The sequence below is a fragment of the Filicampus tigris genome, chromosome 4, assembly GCF_054856515.1.
Source record: "Filicampus tigris isolate MCC_2025a chromosome 4, RoL_Ftig_1.0, whole genome shotgun sequence".
Classification (NCBI taxonomy): domain Eukaryota; kingdom Metazoa; phylum Chordata; class Actinopteri; order Syngnathiformes; family Syngnathidae; genus Filicampus; species Filicampus tigris.
This window is the reverse complement of record NC_141220.1, coordinates 1,524,952-1,547,139: the sequence shown is the minus strand read 5'-3', so window position 1 is coordinate 1,547,139 and position 22,188 is coordinate 1,524,952. Positions and strand designations below refer to the sequence as shown.

At 44.1% G+C, this 22,188-nt stretch overlaps 2 protein-coding genes and 1 long non-coding RNA gene across 3 annotated transcripts in view; 1 reads left to right on the top strand and 2 right to left on the bottom strand.

Annotated features, from left to right (window-relative positions):
• The window catches only part of plcg2 (phospholipase C, gamma 2), a 106,045-nt gene extending 96,709 nt beyond the window's left edge, over nucleotides 1–9,336 (bottom strand). Inside the window, exon 1 of the mRNA XM_086029070.1 lies at nucleotides 7,454–9,336. The gene's annotated coding sequence lies outside the window, so the exon portion shown is untranslated. The remainder of the gene's footprint in view (nucleotides 1–7,453) is intronic.
• Nucleotides 6,719–7,724, top strand: LOC147148069 (uncharacterized). Its single transcript, XR_015086595.1, has 2 exons — nucleotides 6,719–6,847; nucleotides 7,637–7,724. It is a non-coding gene; the product is annotated as an uncharacterized LOC147148069 (long non-coding RNA).
• A 149-nt stretch (nucleotides 9,337–9,485) lies between the features above and the next one.
• The window catches only part of meak7 (MTOR associated protein, eak-7 homolog), a 31,353-nt gene continuing 18,650 nt past the window's right edge, over nucleotides 9,486–22,188 (bottom strand). The window contains exon 9 of the mRNA XM_086029073.1: nucleotides 9,486–17,551. Within this exon, the coding sequence (XP_085885199.1) occupies nucleotides 17,423–17,551 (129 nt within the window). The 3' untranslated portion in view covers nucleotides 9,486–17,422. The remainder of the gene's footprint in view (nucleotides 17,552–22,188) is intronic.

Genomic DNA, 22,188 nt, shown 5'->3' with positions numbered 1-22,188 from the left:
GAGTATCAACAAGTTAAAGGTACGGCCCAGATAGTTCTGAGAGAGTTATCGCATCAAAAGAAGATTTTTGACAAGCTCCGAGGGAGTACATGGTCCCCTACCGGTGTCAACATCTCTGACAAAGGTAGAAAGTTGTTGAAAGATTACTATTACAACGAGAAGTGACAAGCCATAGACTTCAATATTGATGACTGATGAGAGAAAGCAATTTTGTTGATAGAAAGTGTCGCGATCTATGTTTTTTTATATTTGGAATAAACGCTTACCTTGTTTTCACTTGTTCTCATCAACCCTGTCCTTCAGGTCAAACAGTAACACCTTCTCAACCATTCGACAGTCTACTTGTATAGAGAGCTCGGGTTTGCTATAAGCATCGTTAGTGTTCATAGCGTGTTCATCATCAGTCAGGTTTTTGTTTGGTTTCCAAGTAGGGTGATTTTATTCCCAGGCGGGTCTGTGGACTGGTGTTTTATTTTGCATTCGTCCAAAGTGCCTTGATTTGTCATTTTTTAGATGTTTTTTATTGCTATCAATAAATACTTTTTGAAAATTCCTGTAATCCTGGTTTTGGGAACACCCACAAACAGTTTGGTGAGACATACAGGAGGTGAACATCAGGAACCCCAACTCCCCAACTCTACATCATTTTCTCGGAAAATAACAACATTAAAATTCAGTTGTGAAGTGAGTCCTAGTGTATACGTGCAATGTGAAGTTACATTAATACTTCTGGTAATCAAGTATTTCTTAAATGTAAAAATCCTAGACATACCCGAATATTTCTTAAAAGTTATCTAACTATTCTTAAATGTACTGAGGTACTTCTTGAAAGTTCTGGGATATACTCAAGTAATTCTTAAAAATATTTAAAAAAAAAAAAACTCCATGAAGCCACCTAAACATTGTCTAATATACTGAAATAAAATCTAAAAGCTACCTTAATCTATCTTTCAGTCATTTAAAGGTAAAAAGGTAAAGGTAATCCCAGAAACCTAGACAAAATGTGGTGCAATTATGCAATTAATCAAAATTCAATTACAATAGCCATTACTATAACCACGATTACAAAAATTAACATACTGTGTTTACATACAAGAAAATCAAACTTGAATTTATACATTTGCACCTTTTAAAAAATATATATAATTGCTAATTTTATACATTTTCATAATCGAGCAGCCCTATTCCAAGTGTTCAAGTACAATGTGAATTTAACACCGCTGGATTTACTCAAGTAATTCTTAAAAATTAAAATACTCCATCACCTAAACATTCTCTAATATACTGAAATAAATCCTAAAAGTTAACTTACTACCTCCTAAAAGTTCCTAAGCAGCTGTAAAGAAACAAAAAGTTGTTTAAATACTTCTAGTATTTGCCTTTTACTTTTTTTTTTTCACTTATTTTGCCTTTTACTTTTACAGACACTCACCTCAATATGAGCCATTCTACCGAATTGGTTTAAATTTCTGTCCCACAATGAAAATCAAATTTTTAAAAATAATGAAATGTTCAGACCTTGCATATTTAGTAATATCTTGTTATTATCTATTTTACCACAAGGCATCTATTGAGATACTCTTAAACTGAATGTATAAAAAGTCATCTTTTATATGTCACTTCCTATTGGGAGGTGACTGTCCCAATCTCTAACTCCTAAATTTCAATTCATGAAAAAAAAATGTAGAAGATTTTTGCCGATTTAAAAAATACTTTACTTTAATAGAACATTTTGGTTGCTTTTAAATGTGTGGTGAAAGATTTACATTGCTTTTGTAGATTTTTTTCAAATTAGAAGTTTTCATGTAAAAAAAACAAAAAACATGTCCCAACTTTTCATGTCACTACCGAAACAAAGAGTATTTGTCTGTAGACAGGGCTTGATTTTAGCCACATCCCCAGAAATTTCACCAGTAAGAGACATTACCTTCATGTTCATCACTGGGCACATGGCGAGTAATTACTTGGCAGCATTATTAAGTTATGTGCCCTCCAAAGTCTGAAAATCAGCATGTAGTTTTAAGGACCGTCACTACCGAACACCTCATTTCGGCAATAAAATGAGCACTTTTGATTTTAATGCTAAATGTACTGTTTTCTATCTCTGTACACACACTCAAAACTGTCTGTGGTAGCCACGTTGTGCCTAGCATTGTTGAGTATTGTCAACACCAACGTTTCGGTAGTGACATAATGGTTTCGTGAAAATATGATGTTTTTTTTTTTAATAAAGTAAGTTTTAAATAATATAATACATATGTCATACATAGATATTTCTGACTTTAACAATATTCTATTTCATATTTTATCTTAATTTGAAGGGAAAAATAAAACCGAAACAGTCACTACCGAAACATACAGATAGTGACATAATGGTTTCGGTAGTGACAATATGATGTTTATTTTTTAATAAAGTAAGTTTCAAGTAATATAATACATAGATACATATGTCATACATGGATCCTTATGATTTTAACAATATTATCCATCCATTATTGATACCGCTTATCCTCACAAGGGTCGCGGGCGTGCTGGAGCCTATCTCAGCTGTCTTCGGGCAGTAGGCTGGGGACACCCCGAATTGGTTGCCAGCCAATCGCAGGGCACACAGAGACAAACATCCGCACTCACAATCACACCTAGGGGCAATTTAGAGAGTCCAATCAACTTACCATGCATGTTTTTGGAATGTGGGAGGAAACAGGAGTACCCAGAGAAAACCTACACAGGCACGGGGAGAACATGCAAACTCCACACAGGGAGGCCTGAGCCGGGATCGAACCCACAACCTCTGAACTGTGAGGCGGGCGTGCTAACTAGTGCCGCCTAACAATATTATATTCCATATTTTATCTTAATTTGAAGGGAATAATAAACCCAAATCGGTCACTACCGAAACATACAGAAAGGTTTCGGTTGTGACATAATGGTTTTGTTAGTGACAATATGATGCTTATTTTTTAATAAAGTAAGTTTTAAATAATATAATACATAGATACATATGTCATACATAGATCTCTCTGATTTTAACAATATTCTATTTAATGTCATGTCATGTCATGTCATCTTCCAAACCGCTTATCCTATACAGGGTCGCGGGGAGTTGCTGGAGCCTATCCCAGCCGTCAACGGGCGAAGGCAGACTACACCCCGAACTGGTCGCCAGCCAGTCGCAGGGCACATATTCTATTTAATATTTTATCTTAATTTGAAGGGAAAAACACCTAAAAGCCAAAAAGACCAGCAGAGACAGAGTACAGGCCAATGGTTACAATGACCCAATGAAATCCATCCATCCATCCATTATCTGTACCGCTTCTCCTCACAAGGGTCGCGGGGCGCGCTGGAGCCTATCCCAGCTGTCTTTGGGCAGTAGGCGGGGGACACCCTGAACTGGTTGCCAGCCAATCGCAGGGCACACAGAGACAAACAACCGCACTCACAATCACACCTAGGGGCAATTTAGAGTATCCAATCAACTTACCATGCATGTTTTTTGGAATGTGGGAGGAAACCGGAGTGCCCGGAGAAAACCCACGCAGGCACGGGGAGAACATGCAAACTCCACACAGGGAGGCCGGAGCCGGGATCGAACCCGCGACCTCTGAACTGTGAGGCGGACGTGCTAACCAGTCGACCACCGTGCCGCCCCAATGAAATCCAAAGAATATTTAATAAAGAAAAGAGAAAGAAATAAGAGGAAGAAGGAAAGCTGAAGTCTACCAATGAATTATCCAGCACAGAGCAAAGGAAAGTCAGAAGAGCATGGCGCAAAAGACAAGACCACCGGACAGAGAGAGAGGGAACATACATACAGGGAAATGTATGTTACAAAAATGTTTGTCATTCCAATTAAATTTTCATTTGGAAGGTGAAACCACAGTTTTTCAATGATGAAGAGAACTGTGATGGACAGGTGACCGGTCCAGCGTCTACCCTGCTTTTGCCCTAAGTCAGCTGCGATCAACTCCAACCCCCCGCAACGCTGAGTACAGCACAAAGCACTAGAAAATGGAAAAAAATAATTTTTCATTAGTTATAATACACGTTAAAAGTTCAAATATAGCAAAACTAGTTAAGTGATTACAATGCTACCCTCACACAAACTATTACTGCAACAGCAGCAACAATATGGTCACTACTGAAATGTTGCAGTCACTACCGAAAAAACGGATGTTTTAACAATAATAAAATGTTTTGAATAATCAACCTACAATTTTTGATAATGATTGTTTAAGGGTATGTTTGTTTTAATTAATGATGACTTTTGAAGTCAGTATGATCAACTTTCTACATTTTACAATGAAAAATAGTATATAAATTTTGATTTATTTCCGAAAAAGTCACATTAAATTCCGTTAAAAATTCATTTTGATTGGTCAAAACCATATATATTGATTTATAAAAAAATACTCTGTAGAGGGGGGAATGGAAAAAAATATGAATCGGCTAGTAGAATTATTTTTATTCTTCTGTAATTGTGTGTTTCGGTAGCAACACATTTTAGGGACAGGCAAGATATTGGGGAAAAGTTAGAAAATACTATTTGAAAATTGACTGTACTTTTACTATATTTGTGCCCCTTAGATATGGTGCAACATGAATACAATAAAGGTTTTTCTGAAATAAAATACACATTTCACACATTTTCCAACCAATTCAGTAGAATGGCCCATATATGAAAAATAGTAAAACATCATTGATTGTATGATTGTGCAAGTACAAGTACACATATATTAACCTTTCTTTTTTGTAAATGCAGTATAAATAAATCTTAAAAATATAAATTGATGTATGTAATCTTTGGTTGTAGTTGTAATATGTTTCATCGTTGTACTCTAGATTACTACTTAGTGATTGTATAATTGTGTAAAGGATACATTTATGAACACTTTCTTTTTTAAGTACAGAATCAATAAATCTTACTTAAGAATATGAGTTGTTTGTAATCTTTGGTTGTACTTGTAATATGTTTCATCTTTATACTGTAGATTACAATTTAGGGATTGTATAAAATGTATAAACAGTATAATTAGTCTACACATTAATTACGTTATTAATAAAGATAGGGGTTCATCAAGTAAATCCATCCATTATCTGTACCGCTTCTCCTCACAAGGGTCGCGGGGCGTGCTGGAGCCTATCCCAGCTGTCTTTGGGCAGTAGGCAGGGACACCCTGAACTGGTTGCCAGCCAATCGCAGGGCACACAGAGACAAACATCCGCACTCACAATCACACCTAGGGGCAATTTAGAGTATCCAATCAACTTACCATGCATGTTTTTGGAATGTGGGAGGAAACCGGAGTGCCCGGAGAAAACCCACGCAGGCACGGGGAGAACATGCAAACTCCACACAGGGAGGCCGGAGCCGGGATCGAACCCACGACCTCTGAACTGTGAGGCGGACGTGCTAACCAGTCGACCACCGTGCCGCCTTCATCAAGTAAATGTTAATTATATATAAAAAATGTTTTTAAACGTTGACCAATTTGTAAAAAAAACCTTCTGTAGGTGTTTAAATATGAGTCTACACTGTAATTGTGTTAATAATAAAGAAAAAGAAAGACAACATTAGTAAATGTTAAAGTTTTTAAACCTTGAAGATGACAAATTTGGAAAAACCCTGGTGTAGGTGATTAAATATGAATTAGTTTCCACAATAATGGTTTAAATTCTCCCTCACACGTCTGTATTCATGGCTGCTGACGGTTGGAGGGTCAGAAGGCACCTTATCAGCAGGCCATTTGGGTACGTTCTCCTTAGGCACGCAACAGAGGAGGGGGACTTTTTTAAAGCTAAAAATAAAAACACACCAAGTTACATTGCACGCTGTTTACAGACAACTAATGATTAGCGTCCGTTTGTCACTTAATATGTTGGGAACTTGTTACACCTCAGTAGTGTTCTGAGAAAAAAAAAAGGAATACATATTAACCATTCAGATTTTTTCAAAAGTGAGTTTATTTTTCTAGACTAGTTGCCCCTCACCCGTCCTAAATGGACACACATTTTGATACACAAAGTCTCTCAATAGCAGGTAAGCAACCGTTTATCTACATTCCTCTGTTTGACTCTCCCGTCTGCTTTTCTCACAAGTGCTCATACACATACACACACACGCTCGCTACGCACGCACGCACATACGCACACATACACACACACACACACACACAGGCACACGCACTCCCTCAAGGGAGGGCTGCATACACACACACGCATGCCTTCAAAAAGCTTATTGCTAGCTGTGCTGTTAGCCAGAGGTTGAGCTGTACTGTATTTACTAACTTTACATGGATTGAAATCACTCCCATTGAAGAACCTTGGTAAAGCATTTACACGTCATCTAGTTACAATACGTGCTATGTGCAGATGATCTGACTTGGAGAACTTGTATGTTTACAAATACATCATACCAAAGTATTGTATATAAAGAATATAGAGATATACAGTATTGATGACATAACTTAATGTTATTCATGAACATGCACGAAGACATAGTTACATCCGAAACAGATATATTGATTTCATAGATTATTATTGAATGCATGGACGTCTGTAGTCCATCATTTAGTCTATTTTTTGCGGCGAGGCTGTTTGTGTAGGAAGAGACACAAGATAGTAGTGTGCGTTCAAGCATGCCTGTATTTCCTCATTCTGACTTCACGCACACCACCCAACCCTCCTGCTGCTGGGGCATACCATTACAAGAGGAGGAGGGCAATACAACAATGGCTTCCGATACCCATTGGCTGCTGCCCGGACCTTGCAGCTTCAGGATCCTGAAAGGAGACACATTTAGTCCGGCCATGGCTGAGGCTCTATGGGGCAGTGAGGCTTCCATGCGGTGAGTCTTTCATTTAGTTTCAAATATCGCTCAGCGAGGTTGGTGCTAGTGAAAGTTTAGTAGGAATCACCGACCGACGCCCATTTAAAATTAGATGTGGACCGGCCTATAGTTGTTACTATTTTTTAACCCCGGAAAAAATGACGAGTGATGAACGATCGAAGGATACCCGCACTGCTGACGGATGAAGAATAACGGACGCTCAATTTGTAGTAAAATGCCCAGCTCTGCTTGAATGGTTAGGGAGTTTCATACATTTATATGTAAGTACACTGTGCCAGTTGGTCAATAAATCAATGAATTTGCATTTCCTGCAGTTATTTTCAGATGGCATAAATATACAGTGGTCCACGGCGGAATTTATCGTGCATTTATCGTTATCAAGGTAAAACTGCCCAATTTATCGTGATGCTTATTTGAGGTCATATCGCCCAGCTCTAATGCAGTATTGTCATAACCTGGCTCAATGGCCATGACAAACAATAAGAGGACACCGCTTTTGAAAACAAATCTAAGTAATTTAATATAACTCATGGCAGGTACAGTAAAACAGAAAATAACAACCAAAGAAACTAAACAAAAGGCAACAGATGGAGTTCACTCAACAGAGGCCAGGAGAGCAGCCACAGGTCACTGAAGGCAGGTATATATAGGGGTGGAGTGGAGTGGTCAGCCAGGTGTTCCGCATTTCCCAGATTGTTCGTGATGACACAGCACCTCAGAAAAAACAGATGTTACTAGCTGCTATTGTTTGTGGTCTTACCATAAATGTTTGTGCTTTTTCAACAGGCCCCGCTGAGACTGTGCCCTGGGACCAGAAAGCACCGACATGAAAACGAACTATTTAAAAATAAAAATAAAAAACGTTTTTACTCAATACTCAATAACTAATTCTGTACTATCATGAATTTATTAAACAGGATACAACAACAAATATTTCTGAAAAATGCAGACAATTGTATTTTGATAATATAAGAGTTGTAGTACAAGCAGGAAATCCCCATCGATGTGTGATGTGACTTTTGAGACCAAATGATGAACAGTACACCCATGAAGTTATTGAGTATGGATACAAACTCCCCTCTAAAAATCAGGGGTTGGGGGGGGGGGGTGCAGTGGGGGTCGGGGGGCAAAATGAGGGTTGTGCTGTAACCAGCTGATGATCTTCTATGTGTGTAATTAAAGATGAAACAATAGTTAGTAATAGCTAGAATAGTGATGGCGTTTTTTTTTAGTTTTAATAGTTTGTTTTCTTACTGCCCGAAGACTGCTGGGATAGGCTCCAGCACTCCTCGCGACCCTTGTGAGAATAAGCGGTATAGATAATGGATGGATGGAGTTTGTTTCCTTGTTGGTGGTTGCTATTTGTTGACGGTCCCTGGGCACTGCGTCCGCGTTCGCTCTTCATAAGAAACAAAGTCATATTCCTCGCTCCGATGACAAGTACGTCTATTAAAAATCAACTCATATCAGCTTGTAGCAGATTGGCTACATCACTGTGGTTAGACAGAAGCACTGTTAGTGTTTTTATGATGCTTATTACGTTATTGGACCGACAACTTTGAATGTGCCAATATGTTGCTAACTTTACCAGACTGTGCAAGTTAAGTTAAAACCCCGTGTCAGTGCGTGTAGCGCTTTAAGAAAGTCACGTGACAGATCCAGCGAGCGTTTCGAACGGACAGGTACGTGCCAAACTGTTTTTATAAGGAAGCGCAACTTAGGATGCATCTTCCTAAACCTCAAATCTTTGGCGATTTTTGGGGATCATGGAGCAGCCTGCCAAATGAAAGGCATCTGCCGTATGGGACATTTCTTTATCTCATGGCAGACAATAAGATATTCGTTTAGATTTCCTTGTTACATCCCGTTTCTCTCACAGTATCCATTTGATTTACTGAATTAAAAAATATATATATTTCTAAGTGACTCACAACAGGTTTACTATTCATATTATTTTTGTTTGTTTTGCAGGTGAAATCATCACATTTAAGTCGCATTTGTTTGACAGTATTGTCATATTGTAACAAAGGCACCTCATCAATACCTCTGTACTCCAGCATCATCTGTCCCATATGAGCGTGTCTTTTCCATAGCTGTTGAAATTGTATCACAAAAGTGCAACAGATTGAATTACAAAACGTTGGAAAAACGTATCCTTTTGTATAAAGATTGAAAATAAAATCTGTCCACAAGCAACAAGTTCACTTAAAATGCCAAATTATGTTACATATTCACATTTATTGAATGTATCCAACAATATCAAGACAAGACTCAAATGTTATCAAATCACTGTCAGTTGATTCTGTCAACTTGGTTGCCTGTAGGGATGTTTACAGCCCAGCAGGTGTCAGTAGTCACTATTGACACCGTATCAATACAGTATTGCACTGTGTTGAAATAATACATGATGCCGGGGGCGGCACGGTGGTCAACTGGTTAGCACGTCCGCCTCACAGTTCAGAGGTCGTGGGTTCGATCCCGGCTCCGGCCTCCCTGTGTGGAGTTTGCATGTTCTCCCCGTGCCTGCGTGGGTTTTCTCCGGGTACTCCGGTTTCCTCCCACATTCCAAAAACATGCATGGTAAGTTGATTGGACACTCTAAATTGCCCCTAGGTGTGATTGTGAGCGCGGATGTTTGTCTCTGTGTGCCCTGCGATTGGCTGGCAACCAATTCAGGGTGTCCCCCGCCTACTGCCCAAAGACAGCTGGGATAGGCTCCAGCACGCCCGCGACCCTTGTGAGGATAAGCGGTATGGATAATGAATGAATGAATGAATGAATGAATGTATTGTATATAGATAAGTAGTAAGTATAATATTGACACTGTAATGCATAATGATCCAATGATGACTTATATTACACCCAATATGCACAGTATATGAAACTGTAGATTTGCACACAGTTATCATTATCAGGCCAAATCTTCTTGGCCCGCTTCCATCCACCGTATAGGAAATTAGAACGTTGTAAACATTAGGACGTAACATGTTTGTCTCTGTGTGCCCTGCGATTGGCTGGCAACCAATTCAGGGTGTCCCCCGCCTACTGCCCAAAGACAGCTGGGATAGGCTCCAGCACGCCCCGTGACCCTTGTGAGGATAAGCGGTATAGATAATGGATGGATGATGCCGGGGCCCCGGTTGGAAGTTTTGCACACCGGCGTTCTGCCAAAATGTCCCACTTTCAAAACTTCCTACCGAAGGCTGATTTGACAGCCTGCTCTGCCAAAATGTCCTACCCTTTGCGAAACTTCTTATCAAAGGCTAATTAGCTAAAATACTACTGTGCGCTTTCGGCTTGTTTTGTTTGGATATGTATATATATACATATATACATACATATAAATATATATATATATATATATATATATATATATATATACATACATATATATATATATATACATACATATACATATATTTACTTCAGAGAACAGGTGAGCCGTGATTAGTCGTTACCTGAGCCCTGAGCAACTGTGATGTCATTTTCAGTTGACAGAAAGTGGCAAAATGACCGCCCCCTAAGATGGCTAAAAACAGGTGGATTTTGTTGTTTAACTCACCCCACAATAACACAATATTAATCAGAATGCCGTGTATAGACTAGTGGAGGCACATATTTTTGTTCATAAATTTGGGAGGCTGACTTCCCCTTTAAAGCAGAACTCAAGATAAATAATTGTTCTATGTGCCCTTAGATGCATGGATGGATTTTTCTGCTTGATTCTTATTCCACAAACAATATTAATTAAAATATTCTTGAGACTATAGGGGGCAGCACATAGAACATAACATTTTTGCCTTGGGTTGTTCTTTAATATCCTATGTCCTGGGTCTACTCAGCTCTAATTGACTATTATTCTTCCCTTTCGGCCAAATTTGAGCTGATGACATCTGAGGCCTCATACATCCAAAATTTGACCATCACTGTGGATCACTTCACGCTGTCACAGGAGGTCTCCGAATGTCTTGGTGCTCCGGACAATCAGTGGCTCTTCTCCAAGCTGCCCGAAGTTTAAGATGTCAGTGAGCGGTGAAGTCATGTGTCGCTCGTCTGTCATGAGCGTGTCTTACTCGCAGGTTCCTTCAGGACTTGGAGGTTGGAGGAAACATGCTGCGTTTTGACGTGTGTGACATCGTTCTGGATCACTGCCCTGGGTCTATGTACCTTATGTAACCAACCAGGCTTACCAAGAACAGACCTATCAGCGTCTCTTGTGAGTAGAGCTTTTTGTTCTGTTGCTGAAGTCATCTTCTCTGTCATTCTTGCCTTGTTGTGTCACTGTCTAAAACAAATAAATGAGTGGATGAACCAAAATCTCCTTCAACTAGAGCAAAACAAACCTGAGGTTATTGTTTTGGGCAATAAAGAAAAGAGGATTGCTGGTAGTAAACACTTGGGAGTTACTGTCTCTAGAAAACAAAGAGCAAATCTGAAACATTGGGATGCTGCGAAGAGAAGCGATCTATGTGTGTGCGTGTGTATGTGAGCGGGAGAGAGACTTTACACTGCAGAAATAAAATATGTGGAACAGCATATATTTTTATAATTTGCTGGTCGTGCATGTTGGAAGTCTTTTGAAGTCATTTGGGCTGGGAGTCATAAATCCGCTCACTTACTGCAGCTCTTCTGAAGCGACAAATGTGCAGTGAAAATAGAATGTGGTATAAAACAAGGAAATTGTTTTACTTTGTACCACAAAAAAGGGAAAAAAAACATGTAATAGGGCCCATGCAAGGCGCGTCATCGCTAACATCACTACCGGGGTTTGTTATACTCAATAGAAACTCGCTTTGTTTCTCGCTTGATTTAGACTGACAAAATATGTAAACATGGTGAACCATTGCTGTGTTAGGGGGTGCAGCAATGCCGCCCACAATCGCAAAGGAAGAAAATTTAACAATGGACTGAGTTTTTATAGGTTTCCCGCTTGGGGGAAGACAAGGGAACACCCGTTTCAGACATGTTAAAACGAAGGCGGATGGCTTGGTTATCGGCTGTAAGATGATAACATTTCACCATGAACAACCTTCCGTCTTGGGTGAGTGTATGCTCTGTACATTTACATAGCGGTAAGTTAAAAATAAAGTTTAGAGTCCTCTTGCTTTCTCTCTTTTAGTCACATACTGTATGTGCATGCACTCAGGGAGTGAGGTAAAAGGAAAGAAGAAATTTGTGTGTTGAACTTGTTAGCTCACTGTTGGCATTAGACGTACAGATTCTGGCTTTGGGTACGGACTCTGGACTACAGAGCCACATCACATCAGTTCTCTGGCTAGGCATCGAACCGAATGAGCTCGCCGGGCCAGCCCAGGCAGGATCACCGACCCCACGAAGGGCGACCACTGCTGCCGCGGGGCCTCAGCAGCCGCCGCAGCTGTGGAAATCCGTGGGAAAAGCCCGGCGAACGATTTTAGTCGCCGCCCACACTTGCCGGCTCGAGAGAGAGAAAGGGCTGGAGACGAGCATCCAGTGGAGTGGGGGGGAGCTGCCGTGCACTCGCGACGCTTTCTGTTGCAGGAGGGGTTTCGAGCCGTGCGCACACATTATTCGTTCTTCTTCCACGCGGCTAACGAGGAGTTAAAACTTAGCACCAGCATTCTAAAATCTGAACAATTCCAGTCATGCATTTTGAACATCTGACAGAACACACGCTAACAATTTCGTCTCGTCAACTAAAACTCATATACGTCACACGTCACGTCAAGAATGAAATGCAGACTTATGCAATTTATCTATCGTAAAAAGTGATTTTGAACAAAAACAGTGATGGATTGTTGTGTTTGTGCTATTTCCTTTCTTGTAAACAGGTGAAACACACTTTTCGTTTGTTCTGTGCGAATGCTTTTGCAACCCACTGTATCCATGAGTAGTAGATAGCATCAAGTCGATGTCTGGCTTATAAGATTCATCTGGCTTGCTAAGATGGAGACATTTTTAGTGTAAATTAAACGCATCAGTAGTACTTCTGTTTTACCAGAAATTTTTTTTTGTCCTTCCATGGTAAAAGTGCCATCTGCGCACATGCATTTTGTTAATCTAAGATAAACCTCATGGACAGTTAGTAAGATGTAAGAGCTAGGCTACAATTATTAAAGATCCAATGCAACAATTTATTTTATCTTTCTTTCTTTTATAAATACTTGATCACCTTTGAAACATGATAGTTTCAAGATAATTTGGGTTGGAAATGCCCACAATGCCATTTTTCAAGCTATTTTAGTTGGTCATAGGACCTCCGCACACCGAGCAATGTGGCAGAACTTCACTGCACACTTGCGCAGCGTGCAGGGCCCTGCCACAAGATTTCACCAGTAACCAAGTCGCTGACAACACGCACTGATAACAGTGTTTTCAGTGAAAAAATATAACAGAAGTTGTCAGTGACAGTGTCACCCTAAGATGGTTGCTCGGCCACGGTAGTGTGATGCCTCCGTCCCCCCGGAGGAAAATTTCGACACCTGCATGGGGATGTTGGAATGTTTTGCAGGTCTCGAGGGCATAAGCCCAATTAGCAATTTACAAAACAACTTCTTAATGTGTGTTCGTTTTATCTTTCAAGGTATCCAATGTAAATAAAGTCTCACCCAAGTCGATTGAATTTGCTCGACTGTTTTCTTTTCCATCTCTGAAGTTCAGGAATCATGCAATGATCAGATCTGGGCAGCTTTTCCATCCTCGCAAACGCTCTCACCCGAGACGGGCGAGGGGAGAAAGAGGGGCATGGTCTAAACATGCAGCCGTCACATTTATACTGTCTTCAAAATCTAAACATAATCTGGGCTGGTCTCTTCCCTGGCTGGCCCTGTCTGTAGGGCTGATTCTCTCCAGCTGGTACCATGGTCAGATCAGGGCACGCTGACTCGAACACTTTTAACTGATTATGCGATGTCCGTAAATGTGTAATTGCCATATTGGTTGGCTGTTGGCTAATATAGAGCCATCCAAATAGATTTAGATCCTTCACACACCCTTTCGGCCTCAAATACTGAGGCCGACATAATTTGGAATTTAATAATTTGTAAAAAATTTAATGTAGAAAGTGCACCTCCCCCTATTCTGAATTTAGAATTGTAGTGTGCCAGAAAGATGGAGACGCAGCTGTGGCGGTAGCCCATGTGTGACGCTATGGCAGGGGTGGGCAATTCCAGTCCTCGAGGGCCGGTGTCCTGCCCGTTTTCCATCTATCCCTGCTGCAACACACCTCGTTCAAATGATCATAATCCATCCATCCATTATCGATACCGCTTATCCTCACAAGGGTCGCGGGGCGTGCTGGAGCCATTTCCAACTGTTTTCGGGCAGTAGGACATCCTGAATTGGTTGCCAGCCAATCGCAGGGCACACAGAGACAAACATCCGCACTCACAATCACACCTGGGGGCAATTTAGAGAGTCCAATCAACTTACCATGCATGATTTTGGATTGTGGAAAGAAATCGGAGTACCCGGAGAAAAACCCACGCGGGCACGGGGAGAACATGCAAACTCCACAAAGGGAGGCCGGAGCCGAGATCGAACCCACGACCTCTGAACTGTGAGGCGGACGTGCTAACCAGTCAACCACCATGCCGCCTCAAATGATCATATAATCAGAAAGTTCTGCAGAAGCTGGATAACGATCCTGATTATTGAATCAGGTGGGTTGCAGCAGGGTGACATAGAAAACATGCAGGATACCTCGGGATACCTCGAGGTCCGGAATTGCCCACCCCTGTTCTATGACCTTAAATGAAATCAACTAATAAGTGTGCCAAGAGTGTCATAGAAAAGGGAAGCCAAGTAAAAGCAAGTGAAAGGTCACAGCAAGATCACGGCCCGGCTCAATGTCACCTATCTAATCATATAGCCAAAGAGGCCTAATCTAACAGTGATGCCCAGCATCCTCGCGGCTGCCCACTGAGCACTCTGAGGCAGACTGAGTAGCATGAAGCCACGGCTGGTTCTCAATTGTAGCACTCTGAGGTAGACTGAGTAGCACAAATCCACGGTCCCCAGCTGGTTCTCAGTTGTAGCACTCTGAGGCAGACTGAGTAACATGAAGCCACGGTCCCCAGCTGGTTCTCAGTTGTACTCTAATTTTTGCTTTAATTCCACCTCCATAGTGACACCATGTGACCACATGGCTGACCAGAGAGCACTCTGAGGCAGACTGACCAATGTTCATGTGTGGCTGTGGCGCTTAAAACGGAAATGTATTTTTAGTAGGGGTGTTCCAATAAGTGTTTTTTTATGCTGCTGATTCCGTTTATCCATGAGTGAGATTGGCCTATCCTGATTCCAATAGTGATCACAGGGATTAGCTGCACAGTTTTAAATTTTCAGCTGCTCGCTAATGATTATTTTAATAATAGATCTTTTTTTTTCGATGACTTGATGAATCATTTTTAAAAAACAAACATTCTCTCCAAATTTCCATCCCTTTATTAAACCAAATCAGACCATTATTTCAAATTGACAGTGCAGAAAATACACAAACATACTATATTAAAATTCATATACTGGTTTGGTCTGTATCGTTCAGTGTTGAGGAAAGGAGGGTAGGGCGCTACACCACACAGGATGGTCTATATTCGGTGGCAGGCTGGAAATTATAAGCTGCGGGTGATCAGTTTTTAATGATCAACAATGGAAGACATTGATCAACATACGTCTATCACATAATTTTCCACAACAATCACGATCTGTGGCCGATTAATTGGAGCACCACTAACATTTTGCGTGTGAAAGCTCACGCTGAGGAATTTGTCCCCCATGAAATGTAATCAAACACAGGACAAATCTGGTTTCCCAAAATAAAGAAAAGCAGTTTATTCCTCAGCGCCTCTGAGGTTGGCTGCCGACACAAAGTTTTAGCTTTGCGCAAGATGCAGGTGCATTGTCACCTCTCAGCCGTCACTATGACGCTGAATTCAAATTATGCAAAGAACAAACTGCATCAATGTCAAACTTAAACCATGCCACAGACTGATTTTGACCTATGGCATGCATAAATTAGTGGGGGAAAAATTGAATTGTGATGGCATGGGACCTTGAAGACAAGAAACCACGAATCCGCATGCCTTGTCTGGGATGAATGGAACAGGTGTCACTTCAAAGAGTGTTCAGACTTACTTTAGCGTGTATGGCTTTGGGTTTCATAGACTAGCTAACACTGATGTTTCCTTGGCGGAAGTCTTTTAGCTCCTCAACAGGGGAGACCATCCAGGAACCAGCAGACGCCAACCACACCCAAGTGACCCAATTGGCCAGCAGGATACAGGACACAGGAATCCTACTCCCGCCCTGCCTTCCTCCCGGCCAACCATCAAGCACCACTGCCAACTCCTAACCCACACCAAAACTCTCCCACCGGCGCCAACGGGGGCTGCCCTAGTAGCCAGCCAGTGGGAGGGCAACGGCCAATGATCCATGTCAGCTGTCCAACCATCCATCTTAATCTGTTTTCAGTTCAAGAATACCAGGTAATAACTGTAACTTGACATCTTAATCAAGTGATAATGTGCTTTAGATTTGTTTTCAGTAGACATATACATTTACATTTTAGAATTTACGATAACATTAAATATACAGCGGTGCCTCAATTTACGAACTTAAATCGTTCCGTGACCCCGTTTGCAAGTCGAAACATTCGTAAATCCTGGTAAATTTGACCATTGATATGAATGGACAGAGGTGGGCATTCCATCAGACTGACGGAATGGTCCTGTAAGTCCGTCACTGACAGACGCCCGCTTTTCTGATGATTGACAGGAAACGAAAAAAAAAGATGGATTAAGCACTGACCGAAGCGGGTTTTCGTCCGACAGTGTAAAGGCCTAGATCAGGGGTGTCGAACTCCGGTCCTCGAGGGCCGCAGTCCTGCCTGTTTTCCATCGCTCCCGGCTGCAACACACCTGTTTCAAATGATCAGCTCATCAGCAAGTTCTGCAGGAGTCTGATCCTGATCCCGATCGTTTGAATCAGGTGTGCTAGACAAGGAAACCTCTAAGACATGCAAGAGGGCGGCCCCCGAGGACTGGAGTTTGACACCCCTGGCCTAGATAGACCAATCCGATTTTGATGAAAGCAAGTCACTGACATGCCATTAACTCATTCAGTCCCAAAGAGTATATGTCTTTTCACAGTCCAGTCATTCAGTCCCAAGATTTTTTTCAATATTTTTTTTCATTTTTTTTTTTAAAAGGGTTAGGGTAAAAGAGGGTATGGAAATGTCTGGTACTGAAGGAGTTAAGAGAATGGGGAACTGTTTTAAATTGCGGGGGGAACTGAAAAATATTTCACCTCCAGGTTTTAAGACTTGCATTGGGAAGATAATCTGAGTATATTTGTATGACTGTATTTAGATTGTACTATATCCACTTACTACATACAAGATCCTTAGGCATTGTCAGGCTTTGCGTTACTGCTTTACAACACCATGTCATGAACACCAATAAAAGGCTGGGAAGACATGAAATCACTGTTTCAAGGTAGATGAAAATACCGGTACTATAGATGATGACAAATGTCTGATTTGCATCAGCATCATATATTCCATGGACCGAGATAAAATGACATGGCAGTTGATCTTTAGTGCTTCTGGTCCTCATCTGGCTCCCTGAGACCCTGGCTATGTAATTTCTTGCCTGTCATCTCCATCATGACCTGGACCTCTGGATCCATGTCCAAGACACTCCTCTTTCCCTCACCTTCTTCACCCTGAAACAGAAAATAAAACCACCAGTTCTATTTCATCCCTACTGACCGCCAGGGGGAGGTGCTTAAAGCATTGAATGTTCCCTTTGCCCATGCGCAGTTCGAATATGCGTTCCAAATTAGTCACTTGTAACACCTGGATGACACGTATAAGTTGCGGTGTCACCAGAGGTTTGTTTCCTTTTTTCTTCTCGCGTGACAGTTTGCATACCGCTGTGTTTTTTTTCTCTGAGGAAGCAAGGACTCGTCTATCGAGGAGCCTTGTGACCGTGTCGGTCAGAGCTGCGTGAATGGCCCTCCTGAGGCTGCGATGTGTTTCTGTTTGTTTAACGACGCCTTCTTTGTTTATGGCCTGGAGTGGTGGCGAGTTCTAACATCCCACCGTAAGGTAAGGTTATTGACTTATTTGACCTTATTTGTCCCTTTCGACATATTCGTTGCCGTGTGTGTCGTGGTTTAACTATTGTTTTTTCGTTGGGTTAGCCTCGCGTTAGCGCCCGGGCTACGCGGCTTGTTGTTTGTTGTCTCGCCCCTGCCGGCCCCGGCTTGGTTGCACCTGCTTTTGCCTGTTGGTGCCTGCTACGACTTACCTTTAGCCCCTGCCGGTGACTGTTTTCGCGTCCCTTAGTGGCGCATGCTGTTGCCTCTTCCAAATTTGCTTCTGCCTTTGCCGGTGACGGTGCCTTCCCGCCCCCTCTCCCGACTTACGGCAGTTTCCTACGTCGCGTGGGCTGCCTGGTTTGCCCGACTCCGTTGTAGCCCCACGTCCTGTGCGCCGCTGGTGTTTGCGACAGCGTCTGCTTGTGAAGGTGGCATCCGTGTGCCTTCTGACAGCTTATTGCTGCGTCGATAGTTTCCGTGTGACTTTGCCTTGTATGTGTGCCGCTGGCGGTGCCCGCCTTGCGTCTGCTGACCACGTAGCATACGCGCTGCCTTCCCTCAGCTTATCGCTGTGTTAACTGTTGCCGTGTGACTTGGGCTTGTGCGTAATCCGCTAGTGGTGCGCGCCTTGCGTCTGCTGTGTAGGTGGCGTTAGCGCTTCCTTCTCTCAGCTTGTCCCCAGTTCTGCTTGCCTTTTCTTGCTATGGAGGATTACCGCAGTTGTGTGGGTGGTGTCCTGTTTGTGGCCATTGATGTCCGTGTCGAGCGCTGCCCGAGATGCCAAGATGCTGAGACTGTCGATGGGTACCTGTCCGGTGAGCCTTGTGATGACTTCAGCGTGCCTCGGTCACTAAGAGGTGCCGGGCAGGTGCTTTAAATGTCTCGGTGTGTCCGCTACTGCGTACGGTCCCCCCAAGAAGAGGGCTGCAACGGAGCAGCGTCTTGCCTCGGAGGTGGGGCGGTTGCATGCGGAATTGGCGGAGGTGAGGTCGCTTTTACAGGAGCGTCACCCTCCCACGGACGCTCCTCCTATGCCAGTGGTTGTCCCGGGGGATGACGCCATTTCTCTGGCGTCTCTTTTTAATGAGGTTGACAGTGACCCAGCATCGGGGCCTTTGGGACCGAGCTCGCCCTCATCTGCCCAGAGCTCGCCCTGCGAGGTGGGGGTTGCCTCTATGCAGTCTGTCTTGCGTAGTGCCTTGGAGTGCCTCCGTGTGGATATGCCCTTGCAAGCCCAGTCGGCACTGGAGAGCGCCTTCTTCCGGCACAGACATCCTTCCTCTTTTCTGTCCCCGGATCTGGGGACTATCTGAGGGAGCTGCATGCCTGCTGGAGGGATACTGGGGCCCTCTCCCGGCTTTCGGCGGATGGCCGTGCCTCGGCGGCTATGCACGACGCTGCTGGTGCCAGCCTGGATTCAATGCCTGGTGTGGAACCGGCCATTGCGTTCCTCATCATGTCCCCTGAGGAGACACTTCGACCAGCTGTTCGGTGTCCTCGGCCCCAGTGTCGGGTGACCGACGAACTTCTCACGAAGTCCTACAACGCTGAAGCCCGTGCTGGTCGCATCGGTAATTCCTTGGCTCACCTGATGCTCGCTCGCTCAGCATCCCTGCGGGAGGGCAGGCGCGCCGCCAAGTGTAGCTGGCACAGTCCCCTTGACGGAGGCCTCTAGGAGGGCTCTCCGCAGCGTTCCTGTGGTACCCGGGGAGCTTTTTGGTTCGGCTGCGGTGGGGGCTCTGGAGAGAATGGTTCGGGCCTGCGAGACTAGGCAGCGGCTCTCAGGCCTAAATAGGAGCCTGGCCCCAGACTCAGGGCCCTGCATTTTCCCAGCCTGATGACACAGGACCCATTGATACGCTTTTAAATTGCATTTTAGATATCAAGTCATGGATGGCAGATAATTTCCTACAGCTCAATCAGGACAAGACTGAGGTTTTAGTTATTGGTCCCGAAGGTCAGAGAGAGGAGCTTTTACCAAAACTACACATTTTTAATCCCTCACACTGTGTGAAGAACCTTGGCGTCATTTTTGACTCTGAGCTCAGTTTTATTCCTCATATTAAAAATGTAACCAAGATTGGTTTTTATCACCTTAAGAATATCGCCAGAGTCCGCCCGTTTCTCTCTCAGGCTAACACGGAAGTGCTGATGCATGCCTTTATTTCCTGTCGTTTAGATTACTGTAATGCCCTGCTCTCTGGCCTCCCGAAAAAGAGCATTTCACCACTGCAACTACTGCAGAATTCAGCCGCTCGGGTGCTGACGAGAACCAGAGGGCGGGAGCACATTACGCCAGTTTTGAAATTGCTGCATTGGCTCCCTGTGTGTTTCAGGATCGATTTTAAAGTACTTTTATTAGTTTATAAATGTGTTAATGGTCTTAGGCCATCTTATTTATCTGATTTGCTTTCATCATACCAGCCCTCGCGGATCCTGAGGTCCTCTGGCGCCGGCCTTTTATTTATTCCAAGGGTGAGGACCAAAATGCATGGCGAGGCTGCATTCAGCCGTTTTGGTCCTCACCTTTGGAATAGCCTGCCAGAGGATGTCAGGTCTGCAGAGACTGTTGATATTTTTAAGAGGAAGCTCAAGACACACCTTTTTAGTTTGGCTTTCAACAACTTTTAAATAATTTATCTTTTCTTTTGATTGAAGATAATTCTATGTTTTGCTTTGAATGTTTTAAAGCACTTTGAGTTGCATTTTTTGTATGAAAAGTGCTATATAAATAAAATGTGATTGATTGATTGATTGAGCCCCGCCCTCTACAGCAGTTTCAGGCCGTGGGGAGTTATGGTCCCCAGCGGCCTTTGCAGAGGCCAACCGCCTCCTCTTTGCCCACTTATCTGCCGGGCAGTCCCGGTCGTCAGTTCCCGCCGCCGTCCCTCCAGGGCCACGGGGCCGGCCGTCGGATACTTTTCCCACCAGCAGCTCAGTTACTGGGCTGCTCGTGCTTCGGAACCCTGGGTGACCCGGCTAAGGCCTTTACACTGGACCAGGAGCTGTCCGCCCTCCTGGCCAAGAGCGCAATCGAAGCAGTGGACCCTCTGGCACACCCCGGGGGCTTCTACTCAACTTATTTCCTTGTGCCGAAGAAGACCGGCAGATAGTCTTGCGAACGGTTGCCCCAGGGGGAGTGGTTCACGTCCGTCGATCTGAAGGACGTCTACTTCCACATCCCGATTGCACCTCGGCACAGGCGATTTCTCCGTTTTGCCTACAGGGGCCGTCACTAACAGTTCAGGGTGCTCCCTTTCGGGCTCTCCCTCTCCCCAAGGGTCTTCACTCGTTTTGTGAATGCTGCTCTTGTGCCCCTACAGTCTGTCGGCATGACTGTGTTGCCCTACCTGGACGACTGGTTGATCTGTGCGCTCTCAAGGGCTCAGGTCGTCCGGGATACGTCCACTCTGCTTGCTCATGTGGCCCGGCTGGGCATCAGGGTAAATTTGCCCAAGTCTACTCCGACCCCCTCTCAGGGGACGACCTTTAATGGTATGATGTTGGATACCAGGACTATGCGGGCCCTACCATCCTCCTACCGGGTGGACGATGTTCTGCGCCTCCTCGCACTCTTCCGGGCAGACAGGCTGCTGCCGTACGTCGCCTTTATGCGGCTTCTGGGCAAGCAACGACAACAGACCTAGCGGAACAACAGCCGTCATGGAGGTCACATGACGGCTGTTGTTCTGCTAGGTCTGTTGTCGTTGCGCCCCCTGCAGAGGTGGCTGAACGGCTTTCGCTTGGACGCCAGGTGGCACCGTCACCGAAGGCTCTGGGTGTCACGCCGGTGCCTCCTTGCTCTGGCACCTTGAAGGGACCGGGCTTACCTGCCGAGGGGCGTCCCACTTAGTGTGGCCCCGGCCTGCCGCGAGGTGGTTACCACGGACGCCAGCCTCACGGTATGGGGTGCTGTCTGGCAGCAAAGGATGGCTCGGGGACGGTGGTCTGTGTGAGACAGCGCCGATCACATCAATGTGTTGGAGCTGCGTGCAGTGCACCTGGCTCTCATGCACTTTTTGCCATACCTGGAAGGGAGATACGTGCTGGTGCGGTCGGACAACACCTCGACCGTTTTTCATATCAACCATCAGGGCGGCATGAGGTCCGCCCGGTTGTTGCAGGCCTCTCAGCGCCTTCTCAGGTGGGCTGACCCTGTTTGGCCAGCCTGCGGGCCGTATATCTGTCAGGGGACCTGAACCAACTTGGGGGCTCTCTCTGCCGCCGGGGCCCTCCTCCGGGAGAATGGTGCCTCCACC